Source organism: Ictalurus punctatus, chromosome 2 (genome assembly GCF_001660625.3).
Source record: "Ictalurus punctatus breed USDA103 chromosome 2, Coco_2.0, whole genome shotgun sequence".
In the NCBI taxonomy this organism is placed as follows: Eukaryota; Metazoa; Chordata; class Actinopteri; order Siluriformes; family Ictaluridae; genus Ictalurus; species Ictalurus punctatus.
The window spans coordinates 37201025-37222395 of NC_030417.2; the positions used below are offsets into that span (position 1 = coordinate 37201025).

Sequence of the window (21371 nt, forward strand, 5' to 3'; positions counted from 1 at the left end):
TCAGAAAACATGTCATGCTAGCTAGCTAACGTAGGTTAGCGGTGCAAGAGTGACGATTTCTTACAGTTTAACGCTAAGGGATTGCTAACATTCGAGTGTATCTTGAGAATTTCTGTCAGGTTAGCTTCTGTTAGCTATCTGACTCAAGTATTCTTGAATATTATGAACATTTATTAACGTGAATGTAAAAGTCCTCTCAGAAATCCTTCCAGGTTGGATTTTGAGGGCTAGCGGAACATCTGAGCATCAGATTAACTCTTAGTAACCAGCTAAGTACCATTACCCGTTAAGGGCATGGACGGTACAAAATCCTCTCAGAAATCCAGTCAGGTTAGCTCAAGTTAGCACAGAAAATTATAAACATTTAAATGCATTTGAAAAACAAACAAACAAACAAACAAACAAACAACCCCACCCAAACACCCTATCAGGCGACCGACACAATTTCCGGCACGCCGAAAAGATGAGTGCGGTTTTAAATCTAAAACGATATTAAATCTCGTCGTTTACACTGCTTTATTCCTGTATCATCGAACCCCTTGTTTAATAAGTTATAAAAATGCTGGAAATCCCCCCCAAATCTTCTTGGAGGAGCTATATTGGGAGATTGTGTGCAAAATAGGACAACGCTACAGATGGTTCCTTTCATGGGGGTCTGAGGAAAGCAGATCATCTCAGTCCATCAGTCTGTTTATATATTATATATATATATATATATATATATATATATATATATATATATATATATATATATATATATATATATATATATATATATATATATATATATATATATGTTTGTATATGTATGTATGTATCAGAAGGGCCGTTGGAGGAAGGCGATGGGTGGAGAGCCCACACTGCTGGGGCTGCGGACGTGCGACTCGTACGACCCAATCACCATGTCAGCCTGAGGAGTTTCACCATGTAGGAAGTCGTCTTCTTCTTCTGTAGAATTCTGGGAAAGAAAAAGTGTAAGATAAGGAAAAAAGCAATAAACGAATAAATAAATAAAAGGCTAGATGGTAGTCAGTTAATACAGCACTACTTTTATACGCCGTATAGAAAACTTTTGCGGTTTAGGTTTTTCAAACTTCGTCCTATCTGAGGATTTGGGCCCATTTTATACGCGGTGTAAAAAGTCGTTCTTAAATCGCTGGCTCGCGTAGAATTTACTGGCGCAAACGCACAAACGAGCCTCGTCTACCGAGCTGGATACGCACGGATTTAGTCGTAAATCGTTTGCACGAGCGTTTCCACAAGAAGTGTGTGTAAATTTACGCGCAAGACGACTAGCTTACTACGAAAAGCTCGACTCGATCGACTTCAAATCGTTTGGCAGACGCCCTTTCGTCTATCGAAAACACATCCTCGTGTTAGTTCACTAAGTCCGGGACTAAGAGTAGAATTTAGAACATCGTGTGAAAAGCGGACCATTAAACCGAATCATTCAGTTACGACAAAAGAAATGGCGCCGGACAATATAAACGGAGGACGGGCCGGTTCAGTCTGCGTAGAGCTGTAAACAAACGCCTCAGCCGACGGAAGATTCGCCGCTCGTTTATTGCTATTACCGTTATTAAATCGTTTTATTGACATAGAAGTGGGTCGAAATAACTTCCACGTCCGTTTTCCAGCCTTTACCGCGATCATCCATCTCGTGCTCTGAGCGGTCCGTGCACGCGACCTTTTATGGAGTTCTGTGGGCGTCGCTAAATGCAAACGAGCCGCGTCAGGTACGGGTTTCTGTACCTTTTCTAAATCAGACGTAATATTTTATTTATTTCGATTTGGCTCAGGCAAACATTTACACACAACTTTACTGAAAGATTGCCAAATGAGGCCCGATCTCCGTATGAACCCGAACGCAGTCGGTTACCCGAGACGAACTCTCACCTAGGACGGCCGTCGTGTAACATGTAAGGAATCCCACCACGGATCGTTTTCGCATAACCAGAAAGTCTGTCGCGTGTTATTCTTCACACGTTACGAACGACTCCTCTGGATGAGCGCTAAACACTACGTGCGCCATAAAACGCTACTACCGACATAAAACCTATTTACTTTTTTGACTTCTTTCTTCGGAGCTGCCATGCAGTCGCTCGGCTCCTCCCACACCTGATAGATCGACTCGAAATACTGTCCGGATCTGAGAACAAACACAACACAGAACTTAACAAACAACACTCAAATGTGCAGTTCACAAGTTTCGACCAATCGTGCGTCCTCTAGACTTCATCCCACTGCCACGTGATGGATTCCTGGATGTTGCCCGTCACGTGTTCAGTAACAGCACGGCATATCTCAAAGGCTTTGAGATTGTATTTAATTCGTTACTTGAAGACCACTCAGGACGTATTATTACTTTACTCATTTTCTTAGCACAGACCTCTTTAGTAAGTACGGGTCAAAGGGGAAAAACGTGTCCAGAGGATTGTTGCTGGTGCAGACAGAGTCTCCGCCCACTGAGCTCCTCACTACAGGCAACATGTGGCGGTTGTTCCGCTCGATGATCGTGTAGCAGAACACCAGCTGATATTTCCTGTAGGGAACAGAAAAAGAGATGCCACAAAACTTAACATGTTACTATTAAATTACTTGCTATATTCAAACAGTATATTTAAAATGACCTAGGTAGATAAAGTGGAGATTTCCACATGCTCACTAGATAGATAGATAGATAGCAGGTTTACTAGCTGCTTTGACAACTAGCTGGCAAAGTAAACTACAGCTCTAAACTGTGCGTGTGTGTGTGTGTGTGCGCGTATACACACACATGTATGACTGGTGCGGTGCTTTACCTCATGATGGCGGCGAACATGTTGGTGACGGCTGGCAGACACACTTTCAGCGGGTTCAGCTGACTCATGACGATCCGCTCCAGATTCAAACTCTGTAAATAGGCCAAGCCTACACACACACACACACACACACACACACACACACACACACACACACACACACAAAACACCACACAACGTAACACGTCAAAACTGAGGGAGAAAAAGCTGAGAAACAACAACAACAACAACAACAACAAACCAACACCACACAATAACAATCTTTACGCACTATTCGTTTCTGCTTAAAGAGGATCTTTAGGATTCTCACGTCTTCATTAAAACACAATCACGGATCATTTTAGAAAAGTACGAGTTTCCATACAGCTGTTTTAATGTGAATTTCGAACGCGTGTAAGAAAACCCGGATGGGGATTTTTTTGGGACGGGGTATTATATTAAAAATAATCAACACTGCGATGGCGTGACGTGTCCCCGTGCAGGGCGGAGTTACCTTTACCACCCAAAAGGTGATTACTTTCCTACAACAGCTTATCATGAAGTCTTTTACTTCTCGTATACCACAGCAATTTGTCAAAAACGACAGTTATTTATTCGTAAAAGGATGACGTCATTAATATGAACCTGCGACAGCTGCACTACTGTCAGAGCTGCTGTTCTAGTAAATTAATCACCGCCTCTGACCCTTCAGAATCCAGCACTCAACAGCGCTGTGGTATGAAAGAGATGGATAATGAGATGACGTGATGGAAACGGGTTGTTTGGAATAAATAATTGATCTCAAAGCGATAATTGTGATGGAACTAACTAATCTGTAACGTCATCGACGGAGTGTGTATGAAGAAAGATGAGGAGGAAGATGTGACGCACCTTTCTTCATGTTGCCCTCCAGGATGGCTCGGTGTCTGAAGATGAGTGTGTAAAACACGGCCTGGCAGGAGGCGTAGAACGGCCCGTGCACAGAAACGTCGCAGAACGCTTTAGACCCCGAATCTTGGCTGTCTATGTAGAGATGAAGCCAAGGAACCAGCAGGTCCAGACACGCCCTCACCGTCCTGCACACGCGCACACACACACCGTCAGTTAATCTAAAATGTGTGCAGACAAGATCTACTGAAGGCGTGTCTTTCAGGTGGAAATGCGGGCGTGTCTTGAGTCCATATATAAAAAATTAAAGCCGCTCTAAGTGGCTGCGGATGATGACGTGGGCGTGTCTGAAACCATATATGAAAAGCAGAACAGGTCTAAGTGGGCGTGGACAATTATGTGGCCGTGTCCGAGTCCATATATAACAATGAGGGCAGTTCCAAGTGAGTGTGTCCGAGTCCATATATAAAAATTAGAGCAGCTTTAAGTGGGCGTGGACGATTATGTGGGTGTGTCTAAATGCATATATAAAAATTAGAGCAGCCCTAAGTGGGCGTGGACGATTATGTGGGCATGCGTGTGCGTATATACAACGTATAGCAGCTCTAAGTGGGCGTGGACGATTATGTGCGCGTGTGTATGCATATATAAAACGTAGAGCAGCTCTAAGTGGGCGTGGACGATTACGTGGGCGTGTGTGTGCGTATATACAACGTATAGCAGCTCTAAGTGGGCGTGGACGATTATGTGCGCGTGTGTATGCATATATAAAACATAGAGCAGCTCTAAGTGGGCGTGGACATTTATGTGGGCGTGTGTGCGCATATATAAAACGTAGGGCAGCTCTAAGTGGGCGTGGACGATTACGTGGGCGTGTGTGCACATATAAAACGTAGAGCAGCTCTAAGTGGGCGTGGACGATTATGTGGGCGTGTGTGTGCATATATAAAACGTAGAGCAGCTCTAAGTGGGCGTGGACGATTATGTGGGCGTGTGTGTGCATATATAAAACGTAGAGCAGCTCTAAGTGGGCGTGGACGATTATGTGGGCGTGTGTGCGTATATAAAACGTAGAGCAGCCCTAAGTGGGCGTGGATGATTATGTGGGCGTGTGTGTGCATACATAAAGCATAGAGCAGCTCTAAGTGGGCGTGGACGATTATGTGGGCATGTGTGTGCATATATAAAAAGTAGAGTAGCTCTAGATGGGCGTGGACGATTATGCGGGTGTGTGAGTGCATATATAACAATGAGAGCGGGTATCCAAGTGGGCGTGTCCGAGTTCATATAAGGAAGCTGGAAGAGGAGCGTTCTGGCAGTATCCCATGCACGTGCATTTGTAGCAAAGAGAGCACACTGAGGAACAGACTGAGGGACGAGAGACAGATATCATGGATACGTACGCTATGGGAATGAACTTGGCTCTGGCGAGGAAGCTGCCCATGTAGCTGGCGGCGGCCTGGCGGAGGACAGCGGGCTGAGACGGGCTCTGTACCACCTTCCACAGGTGATCCAGGAAGGCTTCAGCTAAACCCTAACCGCATCAGACGTACACATACAGTATATATTCAGTATACAGGATACATACAGTGAGGGAAAAAAAGTATTTGATCCCCTGCTGATTTTGTACGTTTGCCCACTGACAAAGAAATGATCAGTCTATAATTTTAATGGTAGATTTATTTGAACAGTGAGAGACAGAATAACAACAAGAAAATCCAGAAAAACGCAGGTCAAAAATGTTATAAATTGATTTGCATGTTAATGAGGGAAATAAGTATTTGACCCCTCTGCAAAACATGACTTAGTACTTGGTGGCAAAACCCATGTTGGCAATCACAGAGGTCAGACGTTTCTTGTAGTTGGCCACCAGGTTTGCACACATCTCAGGAGGGATTTTGTCCCACTCCTCTTTGCAGATCTTCTCCAAATCATTAAGGTTTCGAGGCTGACGTTTGGCAACTCGAACCTTCAGCTCCCTCCACAGATTTTCTATGGGATTAAGGTCTGGAGACTGGCTAGGCCACTCCAGGACCTTAATGTGCTTCTTCTCGAGCCACTCCTTTGTTGCCTTGGCCGTGTGTTTTGGGGCATCGTCATGCTGGAATACCCATCCACGACCCATTTTCAATGCCCTGGCTGAGGGAAGGAGGTTCTCACCCAAGATTTGACGGTACATGGCCCCGTCCATCGTCCCTTTGATGCGGTGAAGTTGTCCTGTCCCCTTATCAGAAAAACACCCCCAGAGCATAATGTTTCCACCTCCATGTTTGACGGTGGGGATGGTGTTCCAGGGGTCATAGGCAGCATTCCTCCTCCTCCAAACACGGCGAGTTGAGTTGATGCCAAAGAGCTCCATTTTGGCCTCATCTGACCTCAACACTTTCACCCAGTTGTCCTCTGAATCATTCAGATGTTCACTGGCAAACTTCAGACGGGCATGTATATGTGCTTTCTTGAGCAGGGGGACCTTGCGCACGCTGCAGGATTTCAGTCCTTCACGGCGTAGTGTGTTACCAATTGTTTTCTTGGTGACTATGGTCCCAGCTGCCTTGAGATCATTGACAAGATCCTCCCGTGTAGTTCTGGGCTGATTCCTCACTGTTCTCATGATCACTGCAACTCCACGAGGTGAGATCTTGCATGGAGCCCCAGGCCGAGGGAGATCGACAGTTCTTTTGTGCTTCTTCCATTTGCGAATAATCGCACCAACTGTTGTCATCTTCTCACCAAGCTGCTTGGCAATGGTCTTGTAGCCCATTCCAGACTTGTGTAGGTCTACAATCTTGTCCCTGACATCCTTGGAGAGCTCTTTGGTCTTGGCCATGGTGGAGAGTTTGGAATCTGATTGATTGATTGCTTCTGTGGACAGGTGTCTTTAATACAGGTAACAAACTGAGATTAGGAGCACTCCCTTTAAGAGTGTGCTCCTAATCTCAGCTCGTTACCTGTATAAAAGACACCTGGGAGCCAGAAATCTTTCTGATTGAGCGGGGGTCAAATACATATTTCCCTCATTAAAATGCAAATCAATTTATAACATTTTTGACGTGCGTTTTTCTGGATTTTTTTGTTGTTATTCTGTCTCTCACTGTTCAAATGAATCTACCATTAAAATTATAGACTGATCATTTCTTTGTCAGTGGGCAAACGTACAAAATCAGCAGGGGATCAAATACTTCTTTCCCTCACTGTATACCAAAAAAAGTGTGTGTGTGTCTAGAACATGGGCCACTCACCAGGCGGAAGCTGCACAGGTAAAACACGCAGAACTGCACGTGACAGGAAGCGTGCGTGGGCAGCACCAGCTTATCGAACACACACACCAGATCTCTGTACAGAGTTTTGACTCTCTCGACATCCACCACACCTGTACAGGAAGGAAGCAATAAGGTCTGACCTTATTTACTGTACACTAGTCTACGAAATCAGTACACAGAAGCAGTAGAGAGAAATTTAATTATGCTAAAAACACATCGACACCTTGCATTCGTCTACGATGACTGATGAAATAAAATCCGTTCCTGGTAGTGAATTCAGACCAGGCTGTATGTGAATAAACCCTCACCATTAACGTGGCTCATATCCTTCAGGTAGGTCAGCAGCACTAACATCAGCGTGTCCAGTCGGTCAGCTACAGCGTGCAACATCAGCGGGCCGCCGTCATGCGGAGAGCTCTCGTCCTCATCCTCAGAGAGGAAAGTGAATGGGATCATCACTCAGAGAAAGCGTTAACACTTCGGAGTACGAGTATGTGGGTGAAATGTGCCGATGAGAAAAAAGGATGCAAAGAGAACAAGCGCTAATTTCAAAAACGACGCGGATAGAAAGAATTGCGAATCGGAGAGCCGATCGCTCGTTTAAACGTGAAAGCGAGGAGTAAAGAAACACCGTTAAGTGTTTTACGGTTAAGAGAAAGAGTGTGTGAACGTTTCTGCTTGGAGAAAGAAACCGTCAGAGGGAACATCTGAAAATAGAAAATGTAGCAACACTTGGACAGGAGAGAAAGAAGGAGGAAAAAAAATAAGGGATCAGAGAACAGAAAGAAAAAAAAGTTGAAAAAGAGAAGAGAGAGTGAATATTAATACTTAGCAAAAAAAGGAGCGCAGAAGAAACAGAGAGCGTGTGTATAGCAGAAAAAGATGAGAATGAGAAACAGCCGAAAGAAACAATGATGAAAAAAGAAAGGAAAAAAAAAACAAACACTTTTTTTCCTGCATTAATTGCACGTAATATATCGTGTTTACTACTTTATAAATTATTTCATCTGTCGCACACAAGCTCACCATGTTGAACAGGAAGTCATCCTGAGCCCCTGCGCCTTGGTTCTGCTCTCTCGAACTCTCCACCTCCTCGATCTCACCACGGGGGGCGCTCACCTACGACGCCCAAACAACAACAACAACAACTTAACACTCAAATATTAACCCCAACCTGCGTTCCAATACTGTTTCAAATTCAAACTTAAACTTATAAACTCAAATTAGAAAGTCAGCAGATACATTCTGAATAAACAGAAGGGAAAAAAAAAAAGTCACTAAAAGTGTGTTAGACATTAGCGTTCTAAGGCAGGTTCCGCCCCCTCGTACGACAATTTTGTTACTGAAAGTAGGAGAACACTAGCGTCCTACATCTAGAGTGAGCATCTTGCTGATGATGAGCTCCAGCACGTCCCGTCTCAGAGCCGGAACGTAGACCGTGATCCGAAGCAGGTTATGAACGTAACATTCCTGCAAAAAAAACAACAAGTTTCATATGTCGTGTTATCGTGATAAGGACAACGGTGGGATTAAATGATGGGGAATGCAGCGGGCTCACCCGGGCATACACGGGAAATTTAGCTAGGCGAGAAGAGTCCATATGAACCCTAAATAAAGTCGTATTTAGAATAAACTCAAACGAAAGTCACATTTAGATAAGAAAGGTTTTTTTTTTGGATAAACTCTAAATTAAGGTGCATTCGAATGTAGGATGAACTCAAACTAAAGTCAAATTTGGTTTAACTCAAACTAAAGTCAAATTCGAGTTAACTCAAATTTAGAATAAACTCAAACTGAAGTCAAATTCGGTTTAACTCAAATTTAGTGTAGGTTTCACTCGAACTAAAGTCAAATTTGGTTTAACTCAAATTTAGAATAAACTCGAACTAAAGTCAAATTTGGTTTAACTCAAATTTAGAATAAACTCGAACTAAAGTCAAATTTGGTTTAACTCAAATTTAGAATAAACTCGAACTAAAGTCAAATTTGGTTTAACTCAAATTTAGAATAAACTCGAACTAAAGTCAAATTCGGTTAAAAACTCAAATTTAGTGTAGGTTTAACTCAAACTAAAGTCAAATTCGCTTCAACTCAAATTTAGAATAAACTCGAACTAAAGTCAAATTTCGATAAGAAGGTTAATTTGAATAAACTCTAAATTAAGATGCATTCGAATGTAGGATAAACTCAAACTAAAGTCAAATGCAAGTAAACTCAAATTTAGTGTAGGTTTAACTCAAACTAAAGTCAAATTCGGTTAAAAACTCAAATTTAGTGTAGGTTTAACTCAAACTAAAGTCAAATTCGGTTAAAAACTCAAATTTAGTGTAGGTTTAACTCAAACTAAAGTCAAATTCGCTTCAACTCAAATTTAGAATAAACTCAAACTAAAGTCAAATTTCGATAAGAAGGTTAATTTGAATAAACTCTAAATTAAGATGCATTTGAATATAAGATAAACTCAAACTAAAGTCAAAAGCAGTTAAACCTAAATTTCGAGTAAACTCAAACTAAAGTCCCTCCTCCTTCCTACAGCTCAAATCGAACCCTGGTGAAAGGAGACCCAGTGCTGCTGCTGCTTCGGTAAGAGATGAAACCAGGACGTACCAGTGTTCTGGATGATTTCTGTACGAAAGGGAAGTTGCTGTTGAGGATCGGCATCAGGAACCGGCTGGTCCTATACAGAAAAAAAAAAACAGACACTCCCAAAATGAATCAACACGAAAGATCTCAATACACTTCCCTCAGGTCACGAGTCTCCTTTAATTCTGACGTTCTGGAAAAAACGCCATCGTTGCCACAGAGGTTCCGACGGTAACGCCGTTCCATCACACCACCCGAAGTGTTTTATATTACGTCTACGGGACGGTCCGGCTACACCTCGTACCTGGTGGCTCTGTAATAACAATAACGATCGTCTTTTGGGATCGTTTTATGGTCACTTACGACGGAACGTATCTTGAGATCATCTGCAGGGCTTGGTGACAGTGATCGAATATCCTGGGGAGGTCTGAATGAACACACACACAAAAAAAAGACGCAAAATTAGAGAGAGATCCATCACGTGTTTACATTTTTCGACATGGAAATTATAGACAGGAAATGATTTACAGGGAGAATGTTATATATGACAGGATTTCTCGTCATCACCTGTAAATAACAGTAATAATAATAATAATAATAATAACAACAATAATGAAGAAGATCACATTATCTACTGTATACAGCACCTCGCATACAAAAAAAAAAACATACGCATCGCATACAAAAGACTTTGATGATACTTTTCTTTAATGAATACAAAGAAGATTAATTGGTCGTAAGATTAATTACTGAATCAATTCAGCAGCCGTTTAATTTGTAATTAATAAATACAAAAAATATATCACCATACCAACAACATCTCCGAAAAGTGTATTGCGTAATCATTTATCACAATACGGATATTATAGCGATATACACCGCCCAGCCCCAAGGACTACATGTCCTCACTCATACGTCCTCGTTTAATGACCTCCTTCACTGCATGTTAACATTTACACGATGTTTGTGTGTGTGTGCACGAGATGTTCATTTAACGTGCCGGCAGAACACACTCACTCTCGTCGTCGTCGTCCGAATCCGATATGTCCACGTTCCCTTCCTGGATTTTCACCCTCCCTGTAAGAGACGATGAAACAGCGGGGTTTTATCGGACTGAAAGGACACGGAGTCAGAAACCGAAGAGCGGAGCGACACTCACTGGGTGTCAAATTCGAGACCAGGGTTTTGAGACACGACCTCAGGTACACGGTCTGAGCCGAGATGAGGTTGCTGAGGAACACCAGGTATTCGTCCACCACGGCGTGACTCCGCCCGAGCCACGGCAGCCTCTGGCGGGAGATTTTATTTTAGGATTACATTACATAAACAAACAAACAAAGAAGAAGAAAATAGTGTTACAGCTATTTTATTTCTATTCTACACATAACATTTTTACACTAATAATTATAAGAAAAAGAGGTACAAACACACCCCACACACACACACACACACACATACATATATATATATATACATATATATATACATATATATATACATATACATATATATATATATATATATATATATATATATATATATATATATATATATACACATATACATACATTATATATGACATTATCACAACAAACTAAAATAGTGAAAACACTTTACAGCTAATTATGCTAATTATAATTAAAAAAAATAAACAAAATAAAATACAATACATTAAAATTAAAAGATTTTGTTTTAAATAAAATAAGCAATTATTTTTTCTCTTCTTTTTCTTATTATTGCTATATCTACATATACATATATATACACATACATTTACACACACACACATATATATACACATATATATATATATATATACACACACACACGTACACATATATAAATACGTTTCATATGGTGAAATGCGTGGAAAAAATGTCCATAGTTCTTTATATAAAATTTATTAATTTTTTTCATTAAAAATGAAAGAGCAATCAGAGCAACATAAAAAAAAAAAATAAAAGTAAAAATACTGAAATGAAATATTTTATAAATGAAATACAACCGATAAAAAAGTCAAAGGATTTTTAAAAAAAACAAATGAAACGCAGCTGCTGAAAAATTCTACTTTAAAAAGAAAAAAGAAAAAAAGAAAAAAAAAAAGCAGGCTTTATACAGTCCAATTCCTAGCAATTCTTCATGTGAAGCTACGTCACGGCGAGGAAAACTCGGATCGCTTTAATGACGTCATAAACACGTCCCTCGACACGTTTAAAACGATGAATCTGAGCGAAAGCACAGAGCGCCGAGTCATCCGCGTCACCCCGATGACACAAGTTCGGGGTGTGAAGCTGGCTTCGTCGGGTTTATACTGGAGATACACGCCTGAGGTTGCGAACAGGTAACGGAAGATTACCGCCGTTCCGGTCACCAGAATCACTCGTCCCTGAACTAACCGCCATAAACGATATTACCGTCGTTTTAAGACCATTTCACGCCGCTGATATAATACTATAACGGCATGATTACGCAAGCGCGACCTTTTCAAAGAGCAACGGACTTTTAATCCTTACGATTATTCAGACTTTAATGCGTTATTGTGAACTCGTTATGCTTTAGTCCTTCATATACATGTATAGGATGCGTCTGGGTGAGGTAAATAATACGCCTAGAACGCTGGCGACGTTCGTTCTTATGTAAACAAACACGCGTGGAAACGCGACGGCCGATATCGAGGTCACGTCCATACGCTACCGCTCAAAAGTTTAGACACACGCATTCTTTATTTATTTATTTATCTATTTATTTATTCATTCCCCCAAAACATTTTAGAATGATGATAAAGTCATTAAATCTCTGGAGTAAGACGACTGGAACTACGGGAATTACGGCGTGACTAAAAAAATAAATCTAAATAATTTCGTGTTTCAGCATCTTCAAAGTCGACGCCCTTTCCGCCTAGGATTCCCCGAAACGTGTCCTTGGCGTTTTCTCACCCGATTTCTTGAGGAATTTCCCCGGGATGCTTTTTAAACCGTATTAACGGACTCCACACCGACGCCGGACTCTTTATCCGCTGCTTTTTGGAAATATTTCACCCCGGGTCGTCCGTTCAAAATAATATTTCTTTGTGAATAAAATGTTCGCTTTCTACTGAAAGGAAACGAATACGTCGGCGCGGTTATATTTCTGTCGACGACACCGATTTCGCACGTTTAATCACACGCCTTCAGATCGAAAGGATTTTAAGATCGTGAGAAACGGTTCAGTCGGGTGTCCACAGACTTTTGACCGGTCGTGTGTCTCGTACGCTAAGTCGATAATGTAATGATGTTCAGTGTCTCGGACAGACGCGGTGACACGGGTCCTGACACGACGTTTATCTGTAAACGTCACGGAGCACAGAACACCGCCGCGGGCGGCTCCGTTATCGACTGAAAACACTTTCTTTATCATCAGGTAGGAGGCGTGGCCTAAAGTGCAAAGCTAATAATACAAAAACCAATTGGATTTAGACGTTTCTTTAAAACAGACTCATTTCTCTAATTACTTACCGTGGACAGTAAAAGCTACGACGCCTCCTAAGAGAAAGTGTGCGATGATTTAAACATGCAAACTGAACGCGATAAGGGTACGACGGAACATCGCGTACGTTTCATTTCGGGCTGAAACGACCCCTTCACCCCGGTGCAGTGACGCTCCTTACCAGAACCGTGTAGATCAGCTGCTCGTGTTCTTTGTCGAGTTGTGTGATGCACGACCTGAACTCCTGCAGCCAGCTGATGATCTGAGCGTCCTGTAGGGGAGGAGGATACAGGTTTACACGAACGCGCTCGTTTCCATAGTAACAGCTCGTTCTTAGAGACTTGTACGCCGGACACGCTACATAATTATGTATTTAAGATTCATGGAAGGAGTCTCCAGTGTCGGCGCTTCGTGACCGTCAGCGTGTTTCCCGCCGCTGTAACGTCACGGGCTGCGTTTTTCACATTTCGAACTGGTGTAAGAGAAATAAAACACTTCGAGGCGTGCCGTTCGAGACTTCTGGGTGGTGATAATAACGCCGCGTCATCACACCACCCCATCGCGGATTCTTCTCCTGTCAGAACAGCGCGTTCTTGAGTGTTTTATTCCCTACAGCACATTGTTAACGTGACCCGAGAGAACTGGGATTTTTGATTTGTTTTGTTTGATTTACAACACCGACCGACTCCACTGGGTCTCGGGTTTACAATGCTATACCATTCTATACTTTTCAACGAAAAAATTTAAAAGGTCACATTTTCTCCGTATAGATCTATACGACATAACGTGTGAGGTCCTACTAACCTTGCTATAAAATAGAGTATCGGGTTTACAGTGTGTCCCAAAAGTCTATATAGCATATATATATATATATAGCATTTGAGGATTAAGGATCTTGCTCAAGGGTCCAGCAGTGGTAGCTTGGCAGTGCTGGGGCTTGAACTGTTGATATATTAGGCTCAATATTCAAATGTTTACAATAATCTTGTGTCTACTGATTGGGGCTTTTTTAACCCAGAACTTTCCCTCCTGAGAGACAACTCAACAGGTCCATAGTGACATTATTTATGATCAGATATTCATCTGTGAGTGATTTTAACCAAATAAACAAAATACCTTAATATCAGGGTCTGAAAGTTGACGCTTGATCATCTCATAGTCACTCGTGTCTCCCTTCAGGACAGAAATGAAAAGACGCAAAGAATTAAAATAAAATCGCTCCTTGTTTGTCTGTCTGTTGCTTTATTAGAGAAAAGTATGCAGTGAAATCTCTCACCTGCTTGAGTTTGGCCAGAGTGTTGACAATACTGTCCCCGAAGCGCACATTTTTGGGTGGAGGAGTGTTTATGAAATCTCTCTCCAGCTCCATGCTGGATTTCTAAACTTCTAAACTAAAAATGACAAACCTCTCGAGCAACACGCCTTCACTGTGGTATTAACGGGACCAACACGGTGCACGTGCTATCAGCGCTAACTCTATTTATTTCGATTTATAATCCGAGGGACAAGTCGAGACATGTCCACACCACTCCAATCAGACACAGCTACATCCCAGAGGATAATAAAGAAACTGCGTTCATTTCAAGCCGTCAGTAAACACCGGAGACAGCCATGCGGATGAGTTCTGAGCGCACCCGTATTCAGATACGCCCCGCCCACCAGAGCGGGGATTGGGTCGCATCAACCACGCGTCCTCTTTCAGAATTGGATAGTTCCGTCGGCGTACGCGAGCTTGCCGAATCACAGAAAAGAAGGCGGGGCTTTACGGAAAACGGGTCGGAAAAAATTACGCTAACGCCATGCGGGACATGAAGCGAAAGTGTCTGGACATTTCCGTTGCAAAAAAAAGTATTTTTAAAAAATATATATTTATTTGAGCACGTTTATAGAATAATAATAAAGCAGGTTTAAATAAATACGCCTAAATTACGATACAATAAAATAAAAGGAAGCGGAAGTGCTACCGGAAGTGTTACCTGTATACCGGAAGTGAGTTTAACGATAGTGCGACCTGTTGGCGCGGAGTGTAAATGTTGAAAGGCTTCAAAATTCTTCAGAAAAAATGTAAATATTTAACCATTCAAATATAAATTAGTTTATTTTGCCTGTTACTGTATCATGTCTGTTAGCGAGGGGGGGGCAAGCTATTTTGAATTTATTTTAATAAAATAAATTCAAATAGAATTGAAAGCTTAAAGGAAAACTCCACCCTGAATGATTTGCATATTAATCTTCAGTAATTAACATGTGATCTTAAGATTTATTTTGTAATTAACTTATTGGTTGGTTTGGGGTTTTTTTTCTGTTTTGTTTGTTTGTTTGTTTTTCCCATATTTGCACTTTTTATTGATGTTTTCCTATATTACCCACAATACCGTTCAGCGACCTGTTGATGGTGGTGCAGTGGGATTTAGTCGTCGTTTCATCTCTTCCTGAAGAGAACGCTGCAGCGGCGCTTTGGTCCTTTGGTCTTTCCGGCTCTCTCGCCTCCTCATGTCTACACTCTTAACTAACTACAGCTGGGCAGACCAGGCCCATTATAAGAATCCTCCACCCAGAAACGCATGAAATCTGTTTATACTGAAACATTTGTGGTGAGCGTACAGATGACGAGGTGAGAGAGCGGGACAGACTAAAAGACTAAAGCGCCGCTGCATCCGTATCGCTCTCTTTAGGTAGAGGTGAAGCGAGGGGCTAAATCCCCCTGCGCCACTATAATAACTATAACTAATAAAAATGTCGACAGAATTTTATTCCAAAATAGATCCTGGATGTGGTTAAAGATTATGTGTTCGTTATAAACATTAACGTGGAAAGTGTTTTCCTTTAAACAAGGCTGTAATTATTTTAGTCGATTAGACACCTCAGTCAAATAACTGAACACTATCTCTGTTTATACACGTGTAATAAACAACCAGGCATGTTAGTGTGTGCGTGTTGTGTGTGCGTGGCCTCATTTATTCTTGCTATTATGTCCTACAGTCTATCAAAACATACAGTATGAATGCCTCCTAAATAACCATAACAATAATGTCTCAGTGTGCGTCTACTCAGGCTCAAGGTCAAAGGTCATTTTGCTTAGTAACCACTATGAACGAAACAGTTAAACCCAGATCAATACGCCCGGATAATGGAACCTCTGACGCTTCCTCACATCGCATCATCTGCGTCTTTCTGTAAACGCGGCCTGACGAGCAAACGCAGATAAGAGGAAGTCAGACACTCCTCTCTGTTCAAAGGTGACATTTTATAGAGAACAGGACGGAGGCGGAAGTTAAAACAGCACGAGGAACTGTACGCGAATCAGCCTGCGACCACACGGCTACGCTTGTGTAAGACCGATAAGGTGTGTTCGAAGACATCGGCTGCACACAAATTCACGATTGAACGTTGTAATGCCCGAGAAAGACACAGCGCCCCCTGCTGTACGTGCAACATTGAGAGCTGAATCATGGTGTGGGAACTTTCAGAGAATAAATCTGTGGAGGAAATAGTAGGCAAAAATATATATCCTCATAAAAATGTCAGAGACTTTAATACAATAATTACTAATCAGCAATACAAGTTTGTAAAATCAAGCGTAAACAAATTAACAAAATAAACTATAAATGTACAGGCAGTTGCGACTTCGGCTCCATTGGGAAATTCTTCCTCTTCTGGTCGCTGTGGAGTGAAAAGAAACACAAATCATTTTTAATCACGAGGCCCACACGGACATCTCCTCATACAGTATACAAACTACACGTACATCTCCTCATACAGTATACAAACTACACAACGTCTCCTCATACAGTATACAAACTACACAACGTCTCCTCACACAGTATACAAACGACACAACGTCTCCTCATACAGTATACAAACTACACAACGTCTCCTCATACAGTATACAAACTACACAACGTCTCCTCATACAGTATACAGACTACACAACGTCTCCTCATACAGTATACAAACTACACAACGTCTCCTCATACAGTATACAAACTACACAACTTCTCCTCATACAGTATACAAACTACACAACATCTCCTCCTACACAACATCTCCTCATACAGTCTCCTCATACATCTCCTTATACAGGAAAGAAACTACACAACGTCTCCTCATACAGTATACAGACTACACAACGTCTCCTCCTACACGTCTCCTCATACAGTATACAGACTACACGAACATCCCCTCATACAGTAGACAAACTACACATCTCGTACAGTATACAAACTATACATCTCCTCACACAGTATACAAACTACACAACGTCTCCTCATACAGTATACAAACTACACGTACATCTCCTCATACAGTAGACAAACTACACAACGTCTCCTCATACAGTATACAGACTACACGAACATCCCCTCATACAGTAGACAAACTACACAACGTCTCCTCATACAGTATACAAACTACACAACATCTCCTCCTACACAACATCTCCTCATACAGTCTCCTCATACATCTCCTTATACAGGAAAGAAACTACACAACATCTCCTCATACAGTATACAGACTACACAACGTCTCCTCCTACACGTCTCCTCATACGGTAGACAAACTACACAACATCTCCTCATACAGTATACAGACTACACAACGTCTCCTCCTACACGTCTCCTCATACGGTAGACAAACTACACAACATCTCCTCATACACAACATCTCCTCGTACAGTATACAGACTACACAATGTCTCCTCCTACACAACGTCTCCTCATACGGTAGACAAACTACACAACATCTCCTCATACAGTATGCAAACTACACAACATCTCCTCGTACAGTATGCAAACTACACAACATCTCCTCATACAGTATGCAAACTACACAACATCTCCTCGTACAGTATACAGACTACACAACGTCTCCTCATACAGTATACAAACTACACAACGTCTCCTACTACACAACGTCTCCTCATACGGTAGACAAACTACACAACATCTCCTCATACAGTATGCAAACTACACAACATCTCCTCGTACAGTATGCAAACTACACAACATCTCCTCATACAGTATGCAAACTACACAACATCTCCTCGTACAGTATACAGACTACACAACGTCTCCTCATACAGTATACAAACTACACAACGTCTCCTACTACACAACGTCTCCTCATACGGTAGACAAACTACACAACGTCTCCTCATACAGTATACAAACTACACAACGTGTCCCATTTGTGTGAACGAGTTGGCAGTTTAACTAAGTCCCTTTGTGTCAAACAATACAAGTGTGTGTGTGTGTGTGTGTGTGTGTGTGTGTGTGTGTGTGTGTGTAATAGGGTTAGTGTGTGGTTTAATACTGTTAACGATTAACAGAATGATAAGGTGCTCCTGCCTTTCTGTACACGTCCCTACCTTGCAAAAAAAAAAAAAAAAAAAAAACGTCTATTACACGGCTACAAAGCCGCAGTGACTCGACTCAGATAAAGGAAAAATAAATTGCTTTCGAATGGATTTCCCCCCCAAAAATAAAAAATGGTCGTAGTTCATTTCCCCGGTGACTGGAAAAGATACAAATCTGTTCCCCCGCCCCCTTCAGTCCTTCTTATTACTTGGTGAAACTAAGTCATCGTTTTTGAGAAACGCTCAAACAGGCTTCCACGGATTCAAACTTGTCCTTCGGTCGTCCCGTAAACTCCCTAAACCGCATATTCGTTAAAGCGAGCCCGCAAAACGGACGTTTTTGTTCGCTTGAACGACGTAACACTTCGTCGTTAGCTCCTTACACCTTAAAACAAATCCTTGGATAAGCATAGCCCGGTAATATCCGCAGCCCACCGACTGAATGATGCTAACTGATAAAGTGCTGTTTAAATCCGTTTTAACGACGTTTACAGTGGAAAAGCGGTTAAATTTAGGTTTGTCAATATTTAGTCGAGCGCAAAGTCCAGCAGAACTTTCATGGGATTAAAACAGGTGTTTCTTTTTTCCAAGCTGTAAAATGTGCGGAACTGGAAAGTATACTGGGGCGCACCGTGTTCGCCTCACACCTCCGGGGTCGGGGGTCAGATTCCCACCGTGGCCCTGTGTGTGTGGAGTTTGCGTGTTCTCCCCGTGCTGTGGGGGTTTCCTCCGGGTTCTCCGGTTTCCTCCCCGAGTCCAAAGACGTGCACGGTAGGCTGATTGACAAGCATAAAGTGTCCGTAGTGTATGATTATCGCAACAACAAAAAAACACCAAAAAACTCCGCACTGCAAATTTTGGAAAGAAAAAAAAAGCCGCAGCAAAGTCGAGCATTTTTTAACTAGTCTGTACTAGCTAGACATCCATCCATCCATCTTCTACACCACTTATCCTACTGGGAACCTGGAGTCTATCACAGAGAGCATGGGGCACAAGGCGGGGTACACCCTGGACAGGGTACCAATCCATCGCAGGGTGCACACACACACACTCACACCCCCGTTCATACACTACGGACACTTCAGACACGCCAATCAGCCTCCCATGCATGTCTTTGGACTGTTGGAGGAAACCGGAGAACCCGGAGAAAATCCCCGCAGCACGGGGAGAACATGCAAACTCCGTACACACGAGAAACCCGCATGGGGTTCCTTCGGGGTTCCCCGGTTTTCTTCCAAAAACCTCCAAAAACATGCTTGTAGGTGAATCAGCTACTCTAAATTGTTCCTAGGTTGAGGACCGAATGTGAGATCTCAGGGTCACATGCAGTTTCCCATGAATACTAATAATAGCATTGTAAATTCTGCTGTATGAAGCCCATAAAGGCGTGTGAATTTTATATATATATAATCCATAACTTCCCCTAAAGGTAGTGAGAGACGTCCTTGAAGTATATAATTTCTACTATGTGAGAATTTCGCTCCTTTTCCTTGACATCACTTGGCGGAGAGGTTGTGATAAATCAGGACTGTTTTGGATTTAAAAGTGGATTCAGTTCATTTTCAGTAGATGTATGGGTGAGATGGTGAGGACTTACCTGTTCCCTGTTAATGAATGAATTTGTGTGTATTGTGATTGTTTATTCTATGGTAATAAATATGAAATGTAATGATAATAACCTGGGATTTAAGGCTCATATTGGTGAAGTTTCTGTAGCCACAGTGGCAGAAACAGTGCTCAGTTCTTGTTGTTGTTGTTGTTGTTGTTGTTGTTGTTGTTGTTGTTGTTGTGGAGGCGTCATGGACACGTTGACCACTACAGCCCCCCGGCCGCCATGTTGGCTCCGTGAGCCCTGACCCGACATGGCGGTCCCGTTTCTCCTCACCGAGCTCCTGATTCGGCTCGAGAACCTCCTCAGGACGCCGGCGAGCCCTTTTTCCTTCTTCTTCAGCAGACCCACGTCGTCCTCGAGCTCCTCCGGGGGCACCTCGATGTTCCCCGTGTACCAGAAAACCCACCAGATCAGGCTGAGGAAGATGACGATGGCGCCCGCGTAGATGAGAAAGTCGTAGAAGAAGATGTCGACGAAAACCCCGAGTAGAAGCACGACGAGGCCGCACGCGTCGAACGCCACGGCCAGCCAGAACGCGCACGAGCACCGGCCCAAACCGCCCAGAACCGGCTCCTCCATCAGGATGTCCCTCAAATATATTTATAAATAAACAAACAAATAAACCAACAATTTCGGTCGTTTATCTATTCTTTTTTTCTTTCTTTTTAAACAGTCATTAGCTCAAATGAGAGGCGTTTTCGTAACGTAAATAAACGTGTCCTGAGGTAAACCGTGTGTCCGCAGGTAAAGGTGATCCAGGTGTGTGACACCGTTACCTGTAAACGGTAAGTGGGCGGGGCCACACCTCCAGAACCAGGAAGTAACAGAAAGGAAATACCTACATGAATAGGCCAAAAAAAAACGTCAATAGTATTGTTTTGTTTGTTTGTTTACTTTATTTTTCACCTCTAATCTGTAAGTTTTGTCCCCTGTTTACACCTCAGTACCCTTGTGTGTCCTTTTTATACTTCTTTTATACTTCTATATTTCCCTTTTTCACTTTAATGTATGTCTACTCGTTTTATTTTGCACTATTATTGTCATTCATTGCTCAAAATAAAAGAGGTATATGCCTATATATTTTTTTAAATTTTTTATTTTTAAATCCCAAGTTAATCAACAGGTATACAGAGTCCTAATTGTGTGCGTTAAGACACAGAGCCAGCAGGTGGCGCTCTACACCTGAATAACCAGAAATGGTTCAAGTCTAAATTGATTTTTGATTTATATTATATTATATTGATAATATAGCGATGATAAATAATTATCATAGATTATAAATGCACCATGTATTAACACTGTTCGTTAACTGCCGAGTTAATTAATAAATCAAGTATTTTATGATACACGCTCGATGTACGGGTTAAAGGTTATGTTTTATTACTGTATGTTTATTTATGATTTATTTAAATCATTAAATTCGTGTAACG

General features: G+C 42.0%; 2 protein-coding genes across 2 annotated transcripts; both read right to left on the reverse strand.

Moving 5' to 3' along the window:
- Positions 1-767: 767 nt before the first annotated feature.
- Positions 768-14629, reverse strand: rrn3 (RRN3 homolog, RNA polymerase I transcription factor). The gene is made up of 17 exons (XM_047161992.2): positions 14253-14629; positions 14093-14149; positions 13158-13247; positions 10671-10800; positions 10529-10588; positions 9875-9938; positions 9536-9605; positions 8300-8398; positions 7955-8047; positions 7237-7357; positions 6908-7038; positions 5072-5202; positions 3672-3856; positions 2802-2910; positions 2390-2542; positions 2065-2149; positions 768-958 (listed from the first exon to the last, which is right to left on the reverse strand). Exons 1-17 carry the CDS (start codon positions 14343-14345, stop codon positions 818-820), a joined length of 1812 nt encoding a protein of 603 aa, XP_047017948.1. The 5' UTR covers positions 14346-14629; the 3' UTR covers positions 768-817.
- Positions 14630-16486: 1857 nt separating this feature from the next.
- si:dkeyp-72e1.6 (transmembrane protein 238-like) lies at positions 16487-20735 on the reverse strand. Its single transcript, XM_017484590.2, has 2 exons — positions 20009-20735; positions 16487-16639 (listed from the first exon to the last, which is right to left on the reverse strand). The coding sequence occupies exon 1, from the start codon at positions 20518-20520 to the stop codon at positions 20023-20025; it is 498 nt and encodes a 165-aa protein (XP_017340079.1). The 5' UTR covers positions 20521-20735; the 3' UTR covers positions 16487-16639; positions 20009-20022.
- Between the last annotated feature and the right edge of the window lie 636 nt (positions 20736-21371).

Bases quoted from the DNA above. Each gene is read 5' to 3' on its own strand.
- rrn3 (XM_047161992.2), bottom strand. From the start codon at position 14,345: ATGGAGCTGGAGAGAGATTTCATAAACACTCCTCCACCCAAAAATGTG. The intron at 9,939-10,528 runs GTGAGTGTGTTC...GTGTTCATTCAG, and splicing joins TTCGGACGACGACGACGAGA to ACCTCCCCAGGATATTCGAT. The intron at 2,543-2,801 runs GTAAAGCACCGC...TGTTCCCTACAG, and splicing joins ATGTTCGCCGCCATCATGAG to GAAATATCAGCTGGTGTTCT.
- si:dkeyp-72e1.6 (XM_017484590.2), bottom strand. From the start codon at position 20,520: ATGGAGGAGCCGGTTCTGGGCGGTTTGGGCCGGTGCTCGTGCGCGTTC.